Source organism: Rhopalosiphum padi, chromosome 3, assembly GCF_020882245.1.
Source record: "Rhopalosiphum padi isolate XX-2018 chromosome 3, ASM2088224v1, whole genome shotgun sequence".
Classification (NCBI taxonomy): Eukaryota; Metazoa; Arthropoda; class Insecta; order Hemiptera; family Aphididae; genus Rhopalosiphum; species Rhopalosiphum padi.
Window position 1 is genome coordinate 67,998,995 of NC_083599.1, and position 22,740 is coordinate 68,021,734.

General features: G+C 26.8%; 1 protein-coding gene across 5 annotated transcripts in view; it reads left to right on the top strand.

Annotated features, from left to right (window-relative positions):
• Positions 1-18,531, top strand: part of LOC132924530 (calpain-A) — a 45,990-nt gene extending 27,459 nt beyond the window's left edge. For 2 of the 5 annotated variants that reach the window (XM_060988896.1, XM_060988894.1), the window contains 15 exons: positions 10,476-10,655; positions 10,745-10,814; positions 10,981-11,098; positions 11,160-11,294; positions 13,161-13,329; positions 13,738-13,919; positions 14,050-14,303; positions 14,376-14,539; positions 14,661-14,878; positions 14,944-14,986; positions 15,068-15,209; positions 16,219-16,320; positions 16,442-16,569; positions 16,652-16,847; positions 17,438-18,531. In XM_060988896.1, the coding sequence (XP_060844879.1) occupies positions 10,476-10,655; positions 10,745-10,814; positions 10,981-11,098; positions 11,160-11,294; positions 13,161-13,329; positions 13,738-13,919; positions 14,050-14,303; positions 14,376-14,539; positions 14,661-14,878; positions 14,944-14,986; positions 15,068-15,209; positions 16,219-16,320; positions 16,442-16,569; positions 16,652-16,847; positions 17,438-17,523 (2,187 nt within the window). In that variant the 3' untranslated portion in view covers positions 17,524-18,531. Of the gene's footprint in view, positions 1-6,560; positions 6,752-8,481; positions 8,747-10,475; positions 10,656-10,744; positions 10,815-10,980; positions 11,099-11,159; positions 11,295-13,160; positions 13,330-13,737; positions 13,920-14,049; positions 14,304-14,375; positions 14,540-14,660; positions 14,879-14,943; positions 14,987-15,067; positions 15,210-16,218; positions 16,321-16,441; positions 16,570-16,651; positions 16,848-17,437 lie in introns of those variants that run through there. The other 3 variants (XM_060988897.1, XM_060988898.1, XM_060988895.1) reach the window with 3 other exon arrangements.
• Positions 18,532-22,740: the final 4,209 nt, after the last annotated feature.

The window sequence follows — 22,740 nt, forward strand, 5'->3', positions numbered from 1 at the left end:
GTAAAACCTCGAATTGTGTTCAGAAATATCATATTTTTAAATACTGTAAATAATTGTTTAACGACGATATTCAATAAGAAATTAAACATAAATAATAGTCGTTTACGATCTCCGTTTAATATGCTTATAAATTATTTATATGATTCGAGTGTTGGCAGCAACATATCATTTTTAATTTATTAATTACTTCATAAAATCCGTATAACGTATTTTTTGTGTAATTCACACTAACGAAAATAATTTTTATTGATTTTTAAGTATATATTTTATGACTTATGGGTAGTATGGTAAAGACTAGAGGCACGTTCAAAATCTATTTTTTTTTCAATAAAACTAATAACAATCTTGTCACACTTTAAACCGTGGTATTATAAGTCAAATGAAACACAGGTAAAACATGATGTCAGTGTACGTAATACTACGAAAGTAATCTTTGTTCAAATAGATAATGAGTTTAATAAATAATAACATTGCAGGTACCTACTTAAATGTTATTGTTTGTTAAATATATTAGTGTATTAATGTAATGCACAGTTATTATAATGCCGTTAATCGTATATTTGTTTAACATTTTTTCAATTTATAATGGTAAAACACTGATTAAATGTTAAAAAGCCATGTGTTGCAATAGTATTTTTAATTTGTCGAGAAATTAAGACCATAATTCAAATTGAATAAATTCAAGATAGATTTAATACTTAATAACTACTATATAGTTAAGCATCATTGTTATCTCATTTACATCACTTATAACTGTAACAATATGTGCAGCATCAGATGACTTTTTTCGTACAAATTTAAATCAGTGGGATTGTTGGTATTCGGCGATAGTGATATTTGACAATAATAATAATGAATAAGAAAAATTCAATTGCAATACAATACATATTGTGGAGCAGTTATATTAATTTTTTAGTATATTTGATACTCGAATAAACTTGTATAACTTGTATACCTGTATAATTGTTTAAAATATTGTGTTTTGTATTGATTAACAGTCCTATAAATCTGTAAAATAAGGGAAAATATTTCTTAAATAATTTTGTTTTGGACTCATTTAGGTTTTATTTTTCGAACTCAGTAAGGTTATTCTTTCGGCTCAATCTGATCATTTTTCAGATTGTATGTGCACACACTAAGCATGGAAATGTTAAATGTGAAATTACGAACAAAAATAATGAAATAATAAAAAGTTTGTGAAAGATGTTATATTCTGCAGCATACGAATTAATCATTATATGCTAATAATATTTTTATAATGAAAATTACTCATATACATATAACATATTATTAATACGAATGTGTAAAACGGAAGTATAACTAAATACAGACTATACTTTTGATTTCTAGTAGTTAGGTTTAGGAAAATTCGCGTGACCATGGTCAAGAACAATGTTATTTATGTTGGAGCAAATAATCAATTGACATAACGTGTTTAACTAAATATCGGGTATTTAAATTAATCCACGAGCTAACAGGAAATACTTAACACATTTATTTACCGTTGACCATAGGCCATATAGACTATTAAAATATTGGTAAACAATCAAATAGTCATAAAAAAAAACTTATCTTTTGGCATTGGACTTGATTTGTCAAACCTGAATACGAAATTAATGTTGACGTATAAAGTGTGTTGTATAATGTACAAACAATTCTGATTTCAATGTCATAACAAATATTATACTCTGAAAAACAGCTACTGAAGCCTATTTTAATCAGTTTATTAAAAATGTATCTTTACTATCTAAATGCTATTATTCCAATAATCAAAAATTAAAATATAAAATTGATTATATCCAATATAATTTCACATATTAATGACAAAATTTAGCAATCAGTGTCAGACTTCGTTTTTACGAATTCAATTTAAATATCAAAAATATACATATAATTAACCGGTGACTGGTCGCTTAGTTTATCGTATAATACTACGTAGTATACCTATATTATTCGCATAAAATAGTTTTTTTATGTAAATTTTAATTTACTTTTATATTCATTAAGAATTATCCATTTAAGTATATTATTATTATAAGAACTGTTTTTTTTTAAACCAAAGATATTACCACAAGAAAAACAGTTTTGTATGAGCACAATATTTCAATAGTCTGGATTCTCGAAATGTCAATTATATATTTTAACGAAAACTCGATGTTTTATTTTTTCGGTATAATTGTGATTTAAATTACGCACACATTTATTTAATTATATATTATTTTTCAAACTCAAAGTTATACTAACTGTTATATTCAGCAATTAACAAAACTGCGTATAAATGTATAAATATACGTCATATTATCATGAACGTTAAATACCAGTATTTTAATCAATGATCATATATTTACAGTGTACTATGTCCTCGCCGTTTACTTTTATTCTTAAAATATTATTTTATAATGAGCACGTTCCAATTCATACAGTTGAAATAATATAGTTATCATGTTAATTTTGTTACAATATTTCGAATGCTAAATTAATCTCATTTAAGTGCTTATATGTTATGCATATTTACATATGCTTAGGCTGTAAATGGGCAGATGAGTTACCCATGTATATAGGTACTATATTATATACATATATATATTTTATATACTCTATAGTATAAGCGGGTGAAATTCACCGCGAGCACAGAGTTATATAAACATTATAAAGACTCATCTATATTATGCAAGTACGTAAAAGGCAGTCTTTTAGTTAAATAGTGCGACACATAAGTTAGTTATTAATTATAAAACAAGAAATAAAATCTATTAATTTTTTTTATCGACCATGAATACAATTTGTCATTGGTGACTGGGCCATTAGCATTACATAATATAGTATTTGGCATTAGAAATAAATATTTAGGATATTAACTTTTATTGTTTTTTAATAAATGCTACAATAGTATAATTTAGTCCTTATAGTAATAATAGATATAACTCAAAATTATTATCTAATATCGTACTCAAATTAAAATAAAGGAGAGAGAGCAAAGACCAATTCATAAATCATAATACTTTATAATAAATTTGTGTAGGAAAGCAATATTGTGCCTTTGTTAAAAAAAAATAATATTAATTTATTATTCAAGTAGTGGACATCAATCAAATATTAATTATCGCAATAGATAAAGAAAGAAAGAAATAACAACTAAAAATACTATTATCACGAGTCAAGAAAAAATATATTCACGAATAATTTATTGGTACATATAAATTATACACATTTATAAATTTATATTAATTGCTTTAGTTTCTAGCATAAAAATTTAATATAATTTATACACTTTAGATTTTATGTAATGGTAAAGTGAATATTGGCAGCTCTTTTTAGTTTTTTTTTTTTTTTTAATTCGTTACCCGTATATTCGTTCAAATAACTTTTGCTTAAATACGATGTTTTACACAATTTGTATTTAATTTTTAATATTTGAATTATTTTAAGTGCAGTTATAACTTTTAACAGCAGTTTGTATTAAATATACGTTTTTGAATAAAATACTTAAGATATAATTATATAGATTTTTTCACTAAGCGTCCGAGATATTAACATGCAGAAAAACTATATCGGTATCCAACTTTTGTTTTCCCCCTCGTTCAAAAAACTAGGAACAACTACCGAACGAGTGGGAACTGTTTACCACATTGCCATCACCCGGTCCTGTATTGTGTATTCACCAACTTTTAAATACATTATACGTAGATTGGGCCTCTAACCACCCCGAATAGTTAGCCTTCGGCCCACAGAATTAAACCACATTTAACCTAACTATACTCACCTCTTGCCTGCCTGTCACGTTCTGCAGCCTCTTTCTACCCGAATGTCGTCTCCACTATCTTGTAAAATGACAGCCTTTGTGTTTCCGTCGACGCTTCAATCCGTCGTCTCAACGATGTATTATCTGCGGGACGAGCCCTTGTCGGGGCCTTTAGAATCATATTATGGACATCTTCGAATCGCAGTTGCAGGTTAATATCTTACTAAGTGGATCTATGACTTAAAATAGCCTCTAAATTTAATACGATATTGTATAATCTTGATTTTTCAAATTTTCAGAAAATATATCTGTTGATTGTCACAGTATATTAATACATAATATTATATTATATAGTGAGTAACTACAAGCACTGTCATAAAATATTTGAGTATTTAGTTAAAATTTGTATTTAAATTATATAAATACTCACAATTGTAGGAATGGACGTTTATATGATTTAGATTTAGCTTTTTAAAAATCCTACCCACAAGCTGACTATCACAAATATTAAAATAACACGAAAAACTAAAGAAGTGATGTGATAACAATATGTCAATATGACAACCTATATAATATTCTAATTTTAGGATTTAAGAACTTTGAATTCAAGTACCACTATTTTTTCAGTAATAAAATTATTATAAAAATGTATACACAAATTGATTTGTGTGAAGAAGAAAACCAACCCACATCATCGTTTGATAAACATTTATAATATAAAAACCGAATTTCGTTATAATATAAACAGAATTAAGAATATGCGTACAACATTATAGTATTATCACGAGGTTAGTAATTTTATTTTGTTATTGTTTACGTATATTCGACGAAAAACTATCATGGATGCTTATGAAGTTAAAAATTTAACTTCGAATGAATAGACATTACACTTCTTTTTCATGATTAACTATTCAATATTATTTTAGAATATTTAAAATTATAACTAGTTTTAACCACTCTATCCTTTTGTCTGTAATATTACTTTTTTTTTTATTAGTATTTTGTTTCTTATATTAATCAGAGATATCACATTTATAACCATTAAATTTGAAATTTCTGGGACTTATTATACATTGAACCTGCTGTACGTGTCGTACCAATTTATGCACAGTCGTTTATCTGCAATTATTGAGCTATAACTGTTGTAGAATTCAAAAAACTCTAAAAGAGAACTTACTAGCGATATTTTTTAAGAATTCAAATATAGGCCATATTATAATTACGTGCATGCCGTGTGAATGTGTGCGTAGTAATTGTTCATTATGTTTTATTCATTAGTTTGTTGTGTGACTGTATAATATTGTATTGTGTGGAAGAGATAGCGGGGCGCTGCCGCATTTACACGCACATGTCATCGATCAGTGGTTGATAATTATTAGTTTTCACGAAAAATCATTTATTTTTTATCCATCAAGTTTCTTTGAAAACTTTTTTAAATTTTTTATAGAGTTTATTCGAATCGATCGTCCCACTTTTATGGTTTATTTTTAATTTTTATTAAGTTTTGTCTATAACTAATGTTCAAAAATTCTTCGATTTTTCGGATTTTTCGGATAAAAAGTTGGTAATCTTGCGCGTTTACGCACATAATGTTTTCGGTTAAATATACGTATAGCTCGTAAAATACACTTTTAATAAAAAGTTACTGTAGCTGCGGCAGAACATAATAAATAATAATAATTATCGAAAAATTGTTTATACAATTATGTCAATTCGTATGCGTATATGACTATTGACTATAATAAATCGTCAGTTCTGCATTTTGTGTGCAACACTATACGATACATTTCAGGAGCTGGGAACAATATTACATTTTTAGTAGCCCACTTTAAAATAAATATAAACAATAAACGCTATAAATTATAGTAAAATTGTATAATATATTATTTTCAAATTTAGAATTCTAATTAATTAACAACACAGAGGTGGGAAGTACAACTGTCTTAAAAAATAAAAACAAAAATATTTAGGCATAATTTTACTTTTTATAATTGTCTCTAAGTATAAATCGGTGGTGAACTTTTTACATATTAAAGTATCTTTATTTTTAAAGTTCCAAATTTTAATAACTTTAAGACAACAATACGTAATATAAGATATGTGTGACGAGATATTTCATTTTTATTGTATCCATTATATTAATAATCATGATATTGTTTCGCGCAAAAGGGTTAAATTATTGTGGTTTAATTGTCTTTTCTACCATATAATATCAACTAAGACATGTCCAGTTATAAGACACCAAAATTTGATGTGTTATAAATTGTAAATATGGTAAAATAGTCTTAAAATATGCACTGAGAAAATTAGTGTTTTAAAATATACAATATTATTTTATTACAATATATTTTGTTCTTACTCGGCATATTAATATAACGTAGTATATCAAGACAAATATAAGAATGCATACTAGTTTGAACCTCCGAAATAGTTTCTACGATACATGCACATTTTTTTACGTCTAACTAATATTTATATACTTAATAACAATAACAATAATAATCATAATGATATGTATAATTCAAAATATAATATTAAATTGTATTGCGAAATATTGACACGCACATAAATATGAAAAAGAACCTTCATAATAAGATCGAATATAGATAAGGAAGTACACAATATTCATTTTAGTACACAGAAATACATTAATATAACAATCGCAATATTGTCTATTATCGACAGAACTAGATCGTATACATTATATTTTATTATTTTACACGCGTCGTCGTACGTTGTGTAGAATATAAGATGCAAAGCAAATTAGATCCTGTACCTAGTCGTCAGCCGACAATCGTATAGGCGTATTTTATACAAACAAGTAATTCTTATTTCGTTTCATTTTGATTTTTACTTAAATAATCATCAAGTATGAATAAAGGTGCGCTTGATAGTTTTGTTAGACTAGTGCCAAAAACACCGTCTACTAATGCATCATTAAATCAAAATAACGAGAGTCAAGAACACGGTCAATCAGTGTGTGGTACATCGATTAACGCATCCAACATCGTGAGTACCAGTTTTATTGACGTAATTGGAACAGTTTCAAAGTAATTCGTTTATTACTATTTACTATCAATAAGAACATTTTTAAAAGAATCTAATGTTTAAAATACATTGCTTATAGCAACAAAGTTTTATATTTTCCTGTTTGAAAATTGAATAAAAAGAAACTTTCATTTCAACATAATATGTTGAAAACATTGGAATGGTTCAATAGTTGGCGTAATTTAAAGAAATGTATGTGGCCATTTGAATTTATTAATCATTGTTGTATATATGTATATTCGAGAAACGGATCGTAGAATAGTTTCAGCAGTAGAAAAAAAATTGTTTGTAATTTCATTACTATTGTCTGTAACAAACATTTATGGAAGAGTGAATTTCTATTGTCATATTATTCGCAAAATCCTAATCGCGTGATCTATCATCTGCTGTCAACTATGCTGTAAATATTGTAAAAAAGTTGAATTATACATGCGACAAAAAGCAATCTAATCATTTTCAACAATCTTACAACAGACTTGTAAATTATATAAATTGCATTTTGAAGTTGAAATTAAAATTCATTGTTTTACGAATAACAATAATTAACGGGATAATTATTATAGTAATTACTTTAACAACCCCCTCCCTCTTCTACCCTGACAAGAAAATTTTAAAATATATTCATTTTTATTTTTTTTTGCTACACTTAGTTGATTTTATTTTAAATCTGGAAAATTTGGAAAATAAAGATATTTTTTTATCTATACAAATAGTGTTACAAAAACTCGATTTTGTTAAAAACGTAAGAAAGTCGCTTTTATTTTGTAGTTAAAATGTCTGAAAAAAATATATTGAGTGATTATTTACTTTGGTGCGAAAAATAGAAAACAATATACAAGAAACCCTCACATTCGTGACAATTGAAGGCTCGCGTGATTTCAATTTTTAACCAAATATAAACCATGTCCAACGAGTGATAGCAATTGTTCTTGACAAGTGACAACATAGGTTGAACGATTATCTTCGACATTAAAAAAAGTAAAATTACAAACACTACGTATTTAAAAAATATAATTGGACATGATAATTTAATAGAGCTAACTCTTAGGTATATGATCTGCAGTTACACATGTTCACTGGCAAATAACCATTTCACCAAAATATGTTTTAAGTATTAAAGCAAAAAAAAAAATGTTTTTTAATTTATAGTTATTGTATACCAATGGTTTTTATATAATATACGATATTACCTATAATGTAGGTAATATTAATATAAGTACCTATTATTTATTAATAATAATACATTATACCAATATTTATAATATTATTAATTGTTTTTTTTTATAGAATATTTTTTCTGTTTTTTATTAAAAATGTTAAAACGTTTAAGTTTTTAACTATTTTGATATTTTGTAATTTTTTAAAATTTATCCTCCCCTCAAATTAAATCCTGGCCTGCAAGCCCGATCCTCAGTTGTTATCATTCACAAACATTTTATTCGTTTAGTTTCGTCTAGTGTCTTATCAAAACTAAAAAATCCCAGTTTACAATCCCATCGCCGGTACAATATCATGTGTAACAAATCCGCGAACGATCTGTGACCGACGTCCCTTCGAGTTTCCCCGACCGCTTACCGACGGGTTCGCAAAGAATCGGCCGCACTCGTCCGAATGTTGAGTATCCCTGCGTCCGACCGGTGCCGGGCGATCAATAAAACGAGACACGCGGCCCAGGACAACGACACGCCTTTTTCGCTTCGCCCCAAAACGTCGCTGTGAAATATATAACAATTATTATCGCCATCACGCGTTCCATTATCCGGTTAGGGTTCAGTGGCAGTTAGACCGTGGCCGTGGAACGTATCAAAAGACGCAGCGACAACAGTATTGTTGTTAGGCTAGGGACGCCGCCGCAGACGTCCGACGCGCGCTGTTATTATATAATAATATAATAATAATTCGACCAGTGAATCGGTGCAAATGCCTTACAGACACGGGAAAACGTTGGTCTACTACGTAAGCACGGTTTTAATTACATTTTCTTATTGTTGTGTACACTGCACGTGACGTACAGGCACCCGAGATGTTTGGATTTACGCATTGCTCGCTAAATTTTTTCACTCTGGTCAAACCACACCCGTTTTTGTTTCGCTACTGCGATTACAGTACATCATACTATAGGCACACCCGTTTCGGTTAGGCGTGCGAATCACGCGATATCATAGTTTTACACATTATATTTATCAATTGTTACCTGTACGTTGTTGTTTGATATAGGTATACCTATTCGTTCGTGTACACAATACACATATTACATATAATACGACCGACGCGAACCGTTTAAGTTGGCTTACCAAGCGGCAACAGGTCGTCGATGTATTTATGTTTTTTTTTCCCACCGTTTAAATTCGAAATTTGGACGGTCTCACACATGCAGTGATGATACGTATAGGTTCAAGGTTGTGTCACTTACATCTAAGGGCGAAGACTTACAACAATATAGCGCCGAAACGCGGATTTTTTCTCTTTCGAAATCGTATATGCATTGCGTCATTGCAACAATCTGTATTATGTAATCGAAAGTTTTTGTATAACGCGCCTATGTGTTTATTGAACTTAATTTATATAGTTTTTCTTGCTGAACTACTGCACTGCGTCAATACGTGCACGTAAATTTAACGAAATATTTGTTGTATTTTAATTTATCAGCTTGTATAAAAGAGTTTAGTTATGTAAAGTTAATTCCGTAGAAATTCTAACGTTGATGATTTAAAATATAAACGAGAGTTTATCTAGAATAATTTGTTACTATTAATGAGTAACTATTTATGGGTAACTTACAGGACTGGTGTATTGTATTACATTAATAGGACTGTAACCAAAGATAAATGGGTATGCAAATTATTAGAGTTAATAGTTTGAAGTAGTATCGTAATCGACGTACATTTACAAAGAACATGTTTTAAATAAAATACAATATCATGGAAAATATTGCTCGTGCTTAATGTAAATTAAATGTAACATTGTAATATAATAGAGTTGGTACACTATAATAATATTATATTTTATATTTTATTTTTGTGAACACAATTTACACAAAATACATAGGTACAAACAGATTTCCGACATGCATAGTCTTGGATTTCTACACATTATGGCAATTGTAATACACACACACACACACACACACACACACACACATATATGTACCCATAATATAACATATTGTTACATTGTACGTAACCCACCAAATTGGTAAATGACGGTACATGGTTTTAAAAAATATATATTTTTTTGATAGCGTTCGTCGAAATGGTAGTGAGAAATTATAAACTAAAAACTGTGACATTTTAACAGTTTGAAAATATTTTCAAGTGTTAAATTAAAATAATATAAAACATTTAGATACCTGGATATTTTACATGACACGATATGAAATGCGTGCAATATTTTATATTTTCATAAAATGTAATTCAATAAATAATGAGCCGAAACATTTAACCTGTCAGTTATTATAACGTTGTAACTCCATTGGGGAATATTGACCTTTACTTTAATGAAACGAAAATGATATAATCATAAAAAAAGACAATAACGAATGTTTTAATGTTAGCAACATATAATAAAAAAGTATTAAAGTGTTATTAGTTGATCGTGGTTGGCGAAACAATTTTGTTAATTTTCATTAAACAAACAAATAAATAAATAAATAACTTTATTTATTGTCATTTTTCTAATGTTTAAGATTGGTGAACGGGGTTCTGGTTTTCGACCGAGAGCCGGAGATGTCCAGGACTTTGAAGTACTTCGTGACCAATGTTTACAACGTGGAGCACTTTTCGAAGATCCGGATTTTGATACAGTCGACTCTTCGATATTTTATAGCAAATCGCCAGATAAACGGTTTGAATGGCGAAGACCAAGCGTGAGTATATAGGTTTTAGATAAATCGTATTAAAAAAAAAGCAATAATCTGATTATTTAATTAAATAACATCAATAATTTGTTTCTTAGGATATCGCGAGTAATCCTCAATTATTTATTGAAGGCGCTTCAAGATTCGATGTACAGCAAGGAGAATTGGGTAAATAGAATGACAACTTAATTATGTAATGTGCTTGTATTCATTTTGATATTTAATTACATTAAACAAAATTAATTTAAATATACATAGTACTAAATTAGATCAATACTCTAAAGTCTAAATAATATGCAAGTCTGTAAACTCGTTTATTTTGACACTTTGACAGGTGATTGCTGGTTGTTAGCTGCCGTAGCCAATTTGACTTTGAACGAAAAACTCTTTTATCAAGTAGTGCCAAATGATCAAGGATTTGATAATAAATACGCCGGTATATTTCACTTTAGGTAAATATATCATTCATTTTATTCGATATTTGGATCATATTATATTCTTTGGTTATTTTAGATTTTGGCAGTACGGCAGATGGGTTGACGTGGTTGTTGACGATCGTTTACCGACTTATCATGGAAAATTAATATTTCTTCATTCGGCGACCGAAAATGAATTCTGGAGTGCTCTATTGGAGAAAGCCTATGCCAAGTAAGCAGTTGAAAATATTTATTGTCCATAACTATCTGATTACTTTAGTGTCATTAATATGATGTAATGATTTTTTATAATGAGCATTTTTATTTTCACCTATCAGTGACAAAGTACAATAAATAACACAATTGATATTTGATACCAAGTATTGTATTGTCGAGTAAAAAAAAACGCATATTCTTTGTCTCTTCTTTGTTAATAGTGGCGTAGGATTTTTTCTTAGGGGCGGGGATATGTATTATTTATACATGAATATAATATATGCTATATTTAATCCATTATTTCAGTAACTTGAGAGTTGCGAGAAGCTCCCTTTCACTCTTTTCCTTCTTGCCTTAAAATTGTGACGATGTATAAGTAATAACTAGAGTTAGGATGTTGATGACCTAAAATACACACAAAAATGCCCTAAAAGCTTAAAAATGGTCTAAAAAACTAATTAAGTAAGTGAAAAAAATGTATTTATAAATAATAAATTTTTATTAGAGATATGGGCGTTATAATGGGTGAAATAGTAATTTAAAATATTATAATATTAATAAAATAATAAACGATAGTATACATTTACATTTTAAGCATTATATACAATTATGAAAAATAAAAAGTAAAATATAAATAAAATTAGATTTTAAATAAATTAAATTTGTTTCCAAACTTGAGTTTAACACTTGCTCTAAAATAGTAAAATCTAAAATTGCCCCACATTGTACAAAAATTACAAAAAATGACCTAAAAGATGAAAAACTGACTTAAAAATGTTGATAAATGACGTTAAAAAACAAAAAAATGCAAAATAAAATTAGAATATTCTGCATCAAGAGAGCATGAATCAATTTTTTAGCTAGAATAGCATTGTATAGAATTAAAGAAAAAAATGCAAAAGTCATCGACATCCTAACTCTAGTAATAACTAAAAAGTAATGATAAGTAATAAAAATGTTAACACAGAACACATTGATAATAAATATATATTTAAGTATAGTTTTAATATATATTCAAAGCTATTATATATATGTATAATAGATTAATATGTGGTATTTCAATGTTATTAGTTAATATTTTATTGTATTATTTTTTTATTTAACTCATATTCATTAACATATAATATAACAAAATCTAACCTTTTATTTTTTAAACTCAACTCATAAATGACTTAATTTGTCATTATTTTTATGTGCGGGTGACATGCCAATAAGACATTAAGTCAAACTCGTACATTCTATTTTTATCTGTATGAGATATTTTAACTAGTTAAGCTATAGCTTTTTTTAATAAAATTATGGTATCCATAATTATTATACATAATATACTGTATCCTATAAATTTAAAATATTCCATGTTTATGTTTTATCAGAATCGATATTAGATAAGCAATTAAGCATTTAGAGTACCTATAATAACTTAATTATTATTATTTGACACGATGTTCATTATTTGTCGTTAATTTCATATTAATTTTTTTCTGAATCATAAAAAATATCCATCTTTAAACAAAATAAATGAAATGCCTTATAAATAAATATTTTCAAGTGATACAAATAATTATGAAAATAATGTCAATAAGGGATCCACAATTCCCTCCTCATAAATACACCACTAGCTGTTAATTTAATATTAAATACAATTATTAAAATTATGTAAATAGTAAATACCATAATATGATATTTATAACTACAGTAACTTCATATTTATCGTTATAATGTTTTATTCTGTCAGTCAAATGTTATAGTACCTATGTTATTTATTGATGAATCATAATATTGAGTAGGTATTAAAACTGTTGATTGCTGCCTCTTTGATCTTATTTCTGTTTACATTATTTATATTAAATATTAAGGGTAATAAAAATATTTTATCTACTAGAATCCACGGATCATACGAAGCATTAAAAGGAGGTAGTACGTGTGAGGCTATGGAGGATTTCACTGGTGGTGTATCAGAAATGTATGAATTAAGTGAAGTTCCAGCAAATTTATTCACAATCATGCTGAAAGCTTTTCAACGACAATCACTTATGGGATGTTCTATTGAGGTAAAATAAAAAAATTTAATGTATTAGTTTTAATAAAAGTGTAATAAATATTTTTTTTCACATGATATATTATAATTTTACTTCATACAGGCTTATTGTCCTTAATCACTGGTTCTATGGCGTGGAGAGGTAATAAAACTAGTAGAGCCTATGTTTACTCTCCAAAAGTCCCAAAATGTTTATCCCGCTGTATTATAGTACAATATTACTTATAGTTAGACAATAATAATTTTCCATTTTTATATAATTTTAATTAGTTTAAATAATTGAAATATCCACTAGGTAAGATATTGTACTTGGATAGATCTAATCCAACAGCTTTAATTTTTTCCCAAAAACAAATTGTAATTTAACTTTTTAATTTCTATGAAAAATATGTTTTAACTTAATAATCTGTTATTTAAAAAGGCTGACCCAAGCGTTACTGAGATGGAAACACCACAAGGATTGGTTAAAGGTCATGCGTACAGTATAACCAGGGTAACATATGTAGACATTACAACTCCAAATACAACTGGTAAAATACCTCTACTTAGACTTCGAAATCCATGGGGTAACGAAGCAGAATGGAATGGTCCGTGGAGTGATAAGTGAGTATTATTTAATGTCACAAGTTGTTGTGATTTATAATATTAATATCTATTATCTAGGTAGATAATAAAGGTAAATCATAAAAGCGTTATTATACTTATTGATTAAAGTTCCATATGTCTTTTATAGATCAGCTGAGTGGAGGTTTATATCTGAGTCTGACAAACAATCATTAGGTTTGATATTTGATGCTGATGGTGAGTTTTGGATGTCATATAAAGATTTTGTCAAATATTTCTCTCGGTTGGAAATTTGCAATTTAAATCCCGATCTGCTAACCAAAGAACAACTTGGTACAGACCACAACAAAAGATGGGAAATGAGTGTATTTGAAGGCGAATGGGTCCGAGGTGCTACTGCTGGTGGATGTCGTAATTTCCTAGGTAAAGTTTTTGAAACTATTATAAAATTAATTGTGATATAATAATAATTTAAGATTTTTGATTTGTATTTAGAAACATTTGCAAGTAATCCACAGTATCGTATCACATTAGAAGATCCTGATGACGAGGACGATGAGCGCAAATGTACAGTAATTATTGCTTTGATGCAAAAAAATAGACGTGCTCAACGAAAGATAGGCGCTGAATGTTTAACAATTGGATTTGCTGTATATCAGGTATTAAAAAACAGATATTATACATATTAAACTAAATATATATGTTTATAATTTAAGAAATACAATAGGTATGCAATTTATTTATTTAAATAATGTATGAAAAAAATATAATTTGTTTTAGCTCATCAACCCAGACTCTTTGCCGAAACCACTCGATACAAATTTCTTTAAGTATAATGCGTCTACAGCAAGAAGTCCCACTTTTATTAACTTACGAGAAATCAGTAGTCGATTCAGTCTACCGCCGGGTACATATTGTATTGTGCCTTCTACATTCGACCCGAATGAACAAGGTGAATTTTTACTTCGAGTATTCTCAGAACATGAAAATAACATGGCGTAAGTGACAACTATTATTAACTCTTCAAAGTTTGTTGTTATTCTAATTGACAATATTTTTATAGGGAGCTTGATGATGAAGTAGGAATGGGCGAAATCGATGTGAAGGTAGTACTAATATGCTTTATGTATTATTGTTAGTTTTAGAAATAATTATTTTATATTAAACGACTGTGAAACTCTTCTTAGATTAAAGAACAGGAGCCTGAGCCAGATAAAGTTGATAAGGCTAATGAGAAAATTAAAGAATTCTTCCTTAAATTGGCTGGTGTTGACCAAGAAGTTGATTGGATGGAACTTAAAGATATTTTGGATTATGCTATGAGAAATGGTAGGTTAAAAATCTATAAACAAATTTATACATTCAAAATAAAATGTGGATCTAATACAATACATTTTTATTTGCATATATATATTATATGTTATTTATTATTACATAAAAACAGAATTAGAGTAAATTAATAAGTCTTTTAAACTTAATTATCTTCATAATTACATAATCAGTGTGTTTCCTTATTAAATAATGTATCATATACAAGAGAATGCAACACATCGATTTTCTATCTCCTATAATTTTTTTAAATATACAGTTTTATTTATTCTGCTATAATAATTAAGTTTTATTTTTATTATTATTAATTTTTTTTTATTATGCTTTAACATCAGAGGACCTTTATATATATTAAATTTATAATTTTAGTTATTTATTAAAATAAATAATTTTGAATTCTTAAGTATTTGCACAAATGTATACTAATTTTATATTTCATGGTAAAGACTATGTTAAGTATATATTTTCATTAAATTCCTATAAAAAATACCATATTACCATAAAATGATAAATGAATCAAATGAATCAGTGTGTGGCAAACCTCTAAATAAAAAAATTCAGAGTTAGATTTGTGAATATTAATTTAATGTTGAATCACATCCTTAATAATACAACAATGTGTTTTGTTTAGCTTTTAACTAATTTGAACCACCTTATAAAATATGTGTATATTTAATTTATCTAACAAATCAACTGCTTTTATAATCATATTTATCAGTTGTTTTTAAAGACAATTTTATTTGTTAAATACTGAATTTTATAAATCTGTCTAAATCTTAATAAGCAGATTTATAAATATAAACTATATAAATATGAGTAAAAAATTCTAAAAACTTAAGACATAATTTTGTTTCAGTCAAAAAGTTATATATATCTTTAATCCAGAACAAATTAGTATGGATAATATTTTAATCATTTTTTTATACTTGTAAATAATAAAGTTATTGATTGTATGCATGAGTTTGAACCTCAACTAACATAGTTGCCCATTTGATTATACCATTTGTAGATGTGGCAAGTAATACAAATGCTGAAGATAATATCCTTATCAGTTTACTTCAGACATTCTGTGAGTCTTTCTGTCAGGGATCGCCTTTAGCATCTACATTCAGTAAGTATTTTTTTTTTAATTAAGAGATATTTGAATAAAGTCTATGATAATGTTGGTAATAGCTAATATAACTAGCTAGTTTAGATTAAATTTCATTATACTGAAAAGTTAATATTTTCAGAAATGGAAAAAGCTGGATTTTCTAAAGATGTATGCCGTAGCATGATTGCTATGATGGATTGGGATCGATCAGGTAAACTTGGTTTTGAAGAATTCAAAAGTCTGTGGATTGATATCAGGCAGTGGAAGGTAATAACTGTTTATTTGTTAGAAATTTAAACTATGGCATTTGAGTATTAAAATATTTTAAAATTTATGTTTTCCGATTTAGACTGTCTTTAAAATGTACGATAAAGAGAGCAAGGGTTACATAAATGGATTTGAACTAAGACAAGCATTGAATTCAGTTGGTTACCATCTGAATACACACATTCTTAATATTATGTGTCATCGGTATGCAACAAAAGATGGAAATATAATGTTTGACGATTTTATTATGTGCGCTGTAAGACTTAAAACCATGATAGGTAAGTTCAATTTTATTTCATTAAAAATTATAAAATTGCACATTTTAATTACTCATTTTAAATCAAATTATCCAATGAGATGTTTCTATTGCAACTTTGCCCTAATGTGGTTAGGTAAACTTTTAAAATATGTATACAACATTATAAGATTGATTTTAAAAAAAAAATGCTTGATAATTATGACCATAATTGTACGAGTACTTTTTGTATTATGCATGCTAATTGGATAAATTTTTTGATTTATAAAGAAAAATAGTTTATGCCGATTATGGTATACAATGTTTCCTTAGTATTTATAATAAAAAATTCATATTATGATATAGGAACAAATAATTTTTTTAAATATTAATCTGGCTGATGACTTAACATATATCAGACAAGATACCTTAAACTAGTTCATAAAGGTGCACACACTCTACAGCGGTAATGGTGGTGTTAAAATTTAACCACACACAATTTACTGCCACAGTGGAAGACAATAGAATTTTACCACCATCACTGCAGTGTGTGCGAGCTTTTAATAATAAATTCATAATTTATATTTTGTAAAAATGTATACTTATCAACTTAATTTGGTCCATATTTTATAGATATGTTCAAAGAACGCGATCCTGACAACAAAAATGTTGCCTCATTTACAATGGAAGAATGGGTGGAAAAGACATTGTATTCATAGATTTAAGTGTCATTAAGTATTATTTTTTTTTTTATGATTATGATTTTTTTTTTTAAATGGTTTTTTATTTTGGAAATGGGTTATTCAATTTGCATATAATGTTAACTTTTTATATATATCCTATATATATATTACAGCATATTATGCATAAATACATAACCATGACTACTTAGGAGCTATTTAAAAAACTGTTTTGAAATTTTCTCAGTTCAAAATATATTCATATGCAGCTTCTCTTAAAATATATATTTTGAGGTCTGTTCTTATTGGTGCTTCCTAAACTATGATATTTATTTATTAAGATATAAGATTATCGACCTGTTTATTTAAATTAATTAACAGGGTCAACCTGGAAATTACTTATATTTCCATTTATCATAAGTACAAACATATTTTAACAATGTTAATTATTTTTATTAAGATTTATTGCAAAAAATAAAATACAATAAAAACAGTTCAGATTTATAAATTATTATATTTTGTCTATTGATTGATAATTGTAAATTTATTAGCTTATGAAGCTTTGTTAGTCTTATGGTAGTTACTTTTAATAGCTTTCTAACATTGAGAGAAAATATATTCAATTAATATTTTTATTTATTGTCAATGCCACATGATTATAACAGTTAATTTAATTAAAATTGTTTAACTCAACTTCTAAGAGTTATATCCTAATAAACAAAATTGTTTTTCTGTTTCATAATATTACATATATTATTATAAGTATTTAGGTTTAAATAATTATTTTATCTAAATGTTGTTTAACATCTAGTTATTAATTAATAAAAAATAATCTTTTTATAAACTAACATTTAATTTTTTTACATTTTTAAATTTATAAAATACTATTTTTTTTATTTTTTTTTCAGATATACTTAATATATATTTTATTGGAAGCAATAGATATTTTTAAATTTTGTAATAACAAGTTTTGAGTTGTATTATTGCATGCTTATAATATATTTTTTTTATTATTATTAAATTGTTATAAAATATTTTAATCATTAATATGATTTTGTTGTACATTTTATTACAAGCTTAGATTCAAATTTCCAAAAGCTTATATAGATAATCTATTTTAAATGAATCAGACTTATTTCTGTTTATCTTAACAGCACTCATGAGATGTGTATATTTCTATCATAACAAAAAAAAAAAATGATAATTTATTTAACGACTACATACAGTCAATTATGTATTTGAGTGTACTACATTGTTTTTATTTATGCATATTGAATTATTAATCTACATTGCCTGTTATTCAATAATCAGTTGGCAATTTGTGACATTCCTAATAATACTTACAATTTGATTGACTAACTAGTGAAATTTATTATGTATTGAATTGTTAAAATACTCACGAGGTTAAAATTGCATAATATGTATGTTACGTTGAATTTATAAACGTTGGAAAGGAAAATAGTACCAAATTTATGAAATCAACAATGCCATTGTTGAATACGTTATGATACATTGTTAATCTGAAGGGTATAATAATAGAAAAAATGCTTTGATAATCACTTTTAAAAATAGTTTTTGACAAAAAATTGGATCAAGTTGTACATGTGAAAGGTTAAAATTGAAATGATTGGTAAATATAAAAAACATAATAAGAAAAAAAAAATAGAAATTTTTACGCAAAATAAGAATTTTACAAAATTAATTTTTTTTCGGTTTAACTCAAAGAATTTGTATTTTTTTTCTGTAAATATTGATAATAATTTTTTTGTCTCAGTTGAAAATGTTAATTAAGTGTATTACAAACATTAGTTATGAGTTATGACTATATTAAAAATAAATATATGAAACAATTATTAAAATATAAATATATAAATTATAATTATAATATAAACCATTAAACCACATAATAAAATCATTATTCATTAGGTATTATAATAATATTATATTACAATATTTTTTAGATCTTCACTAACAATTTATAAGATTATAAGATACTAATTGTATAACTAAAACAAATATACAATAATAAAGTGTATATCAGTATATCTCAATTTTAGTATAACTCAATTCACGGGAAAACGGACATTAGTATATGAGTATACCTCGATTTTTGAACTGATACGTCTGAGACGTGCATCATCTTGTGGCGAATTGGAATAGAACTTATTAGCTCCAACTAGGTAACTTTTCCGATGTCTCTCAGAACGATGTTTGAATTTTCCATTCAATTCGATTTAGTTATTTTTTTTTAGTATACCTAAGCCTAAAAACTCAATACAAGGTTTTTCATAATAAGGTTTTCTTCAAATAATTGTAAAAAAAAAAACTCCAACACATATAGAAAACATTTTATGAGTGTATGAAATTTAAATTTTTATGAAATCACGATATATCCTAAAACCATTTAAAATATTTGTTGTTATTCAAAAACTATAAGTCGTAGAAACTTGAAACTTTTACCAGTAGTTGAAAAAAATAAATTATTTGTATCAAAAAAAAAAAAAATATATATATATATTACAATTTAAATATAAGTAATAATATAATATATCCTAAACTGACAAATTCATATACGTTCAGAATAGTTTTTCGTATACCTGTCATTGCATTCAAATTAAATACGTTCATTATATAGTGACCTACTCTCCAACTCTACTATACAGCAGAGCGATACACACTTGCCCACTTGTTTTTTTTTTTTAATTTGAATATTTAGCCTTACCTTTAATATCTTATAAATTATAATTCGTCAAAAAATAAAATCGTAAATTAATATAAATACTTAACATTTATATTGGACGAGAACCGGTCGTGGAAAGCAAGAGACAATAAGTCGTTAATTGTAAAATTCCTATAAAACGATAATGAGCGGATCAATAGATTTCTATAAATTAAATTTTCTATGTATATAAAATAAGTTAACGTTCTGTTCTCTGATAAAGTGATAAAGTCGATTAAGGGGCCTCGCTACGGTTATTATTTAAGGGACAACATTTAGGCAATTCATCGTCTTAGCCGCTCGAGATGTATATGTTAGTTGTAAATGTTAATTAGTGTAAGTGAAATGCAATGCAATTACCGGCTGGAGTCACCGTCGGTTGCCAGTCTCGTGCGCGCATGCACATGTCAATAACTCGATTACAATAAAAATTCAATAAACAAATTTTACAACAACTTACTTATTGATTTGATAAAATTAAAGTTAATAAACGTTGTCTGATCTTAATTCTGAAAAAATGTTTAAATTCAGCAGAAAAATATCTGTAGATCTTACAAAACATTCCGGTTTTAATTTAAATTTTAAATTTTATATTATGATTTGGAAAAATTCATATTTTCAAGTTTTTATTACCACTTTATTAGAATATAAAATTTAATTGTTACAAAGTATTCCGTACGGGCTATAGACAACTTTCCGCAGAGTTCAGAATTTTTTTCAGAATCAAAATCGGACATCTTAAACTAACTTTAATTTTGTTAAAACTTTACGTCTTTTGAGCTCACATTGACGGCATTAGCGAGGCCCCTTATAATGTCGATTTACACACTCGCGTACATGCATGTCTTACGCACGCCGATAGAACGTGTGAACTAAATTGCCTAAATATTACTCCTTAATAAATGACCCGCGCCAATACCCTCAACAGCTAATTTCTGAAACTATACGGGACAAATTTTTTTATAGTGAGGGGGGGGGGGGTGTTAAGTCTTCTTTGTCAACCGTTATAAGTTTCTATAGGGCTTCTCATACATGAATTTCGTTTTAACTCCCGAAAATCGATTATATTTCGGTTTAAATATGGAATTACCATTGGTTATAGAAATAAAATTGAAAAAAAATGATATTTAATTTATTTATTGTTATTCAAATGAACTACGACATTAAATTTTCTGAATTTTTAACTTCAAAATTCCTTGCGAATTTTAACGATTTTGACATATTCTGTAAACATTAAAATTTTAAATGCTTATAAACAAAAATTGTGACTAACGATTTTTGATTTTTTTTTTTTACTATGATAAGTACAACTTATAATAAACCTTGTATTACATTTTAAAGATTTCTTGGCATGCCAAATTTTTTTTATAGACATTTAAAAAAAAAAAATCTAGACAAATCGATAATTTCAATTGTCTATAAATAGCTTTAAAAAAACAAAATATTTTGAAAATTTAATCGTAAATAGATTACGCTAATATAAATTTATTTATTTTTATCCCTGGGGTTCCGCGAAGATCACTTATGGGTAACACGAAACTTCAGTGTTTTTTATTCAAAATATTCAAAAAAATTATTTTGAAAATTCTATTATTTATTTATAAAATATTAATATATTTTAATTTTACATTTAGTTAATTACAGTATGAAATATACGTTAAATAATAGTATATAGTCAATATTATTTTGTTCTAATACAATATAAGAAAGGTCAATATTCATATCATATCATTTATATTTCAAAAAGTTTAAGAAACACTGATCTGGATTCATTTAACTTTTTAGAGATCAAAGCACTATTACTACTACAAGTACTACACGGGTAATAATTCATGATATTATTCTAATCCTAATCACAGTCAGTAGTCACTAGTCAGCCTTTCTTGCACGACTTTTTTAAGAAATAATACAAATTCATATGAATAATTTACAGTGGTGTATTTACAGATAAATTAATTTTATAGGTATACACTTAACATTGTAGGTACTGACACCGCCTACTGGGTAATCTAATTCACTACGCAATAGACAATAGTATACAGCATAGTTCGTTGTTTAGGGCCAGGAGTCTAGAAATAACGGTTGGAGGAATTGTCTAAATAATACCAAACGATTTATATACAAACATGTTACATAAAAGTTTTATTAACTTAAAACAAATAAAATACTAAATAAATTTGTAATTTATAAACTGGATATTATTTACTGTAGTTATCGCTGCTGCCTCAAATCTACGTTTTCCATTAAACTAAATTCTGTTATTGTGAGTTATGACAATGTATGAATACCGACTACCTAACAACTAACATTTATGTACCTAATCGAAAAAAATATTTAATTTAAGCAAGTAGAATAAGTAGATCTGCTGACAAAACTTATCTAAACGGCTAAACATATTAAAAACACCTATTAACTTATAGAATGTAAATAAAAAACCGTTTTTAGGTGTTGAGAACACCCATAAACAATAATGTTGTACCTATACTTGTGTATTAATTTCGAGTATTCGAGAAAATGTTTTGATGGACTTTTATTTA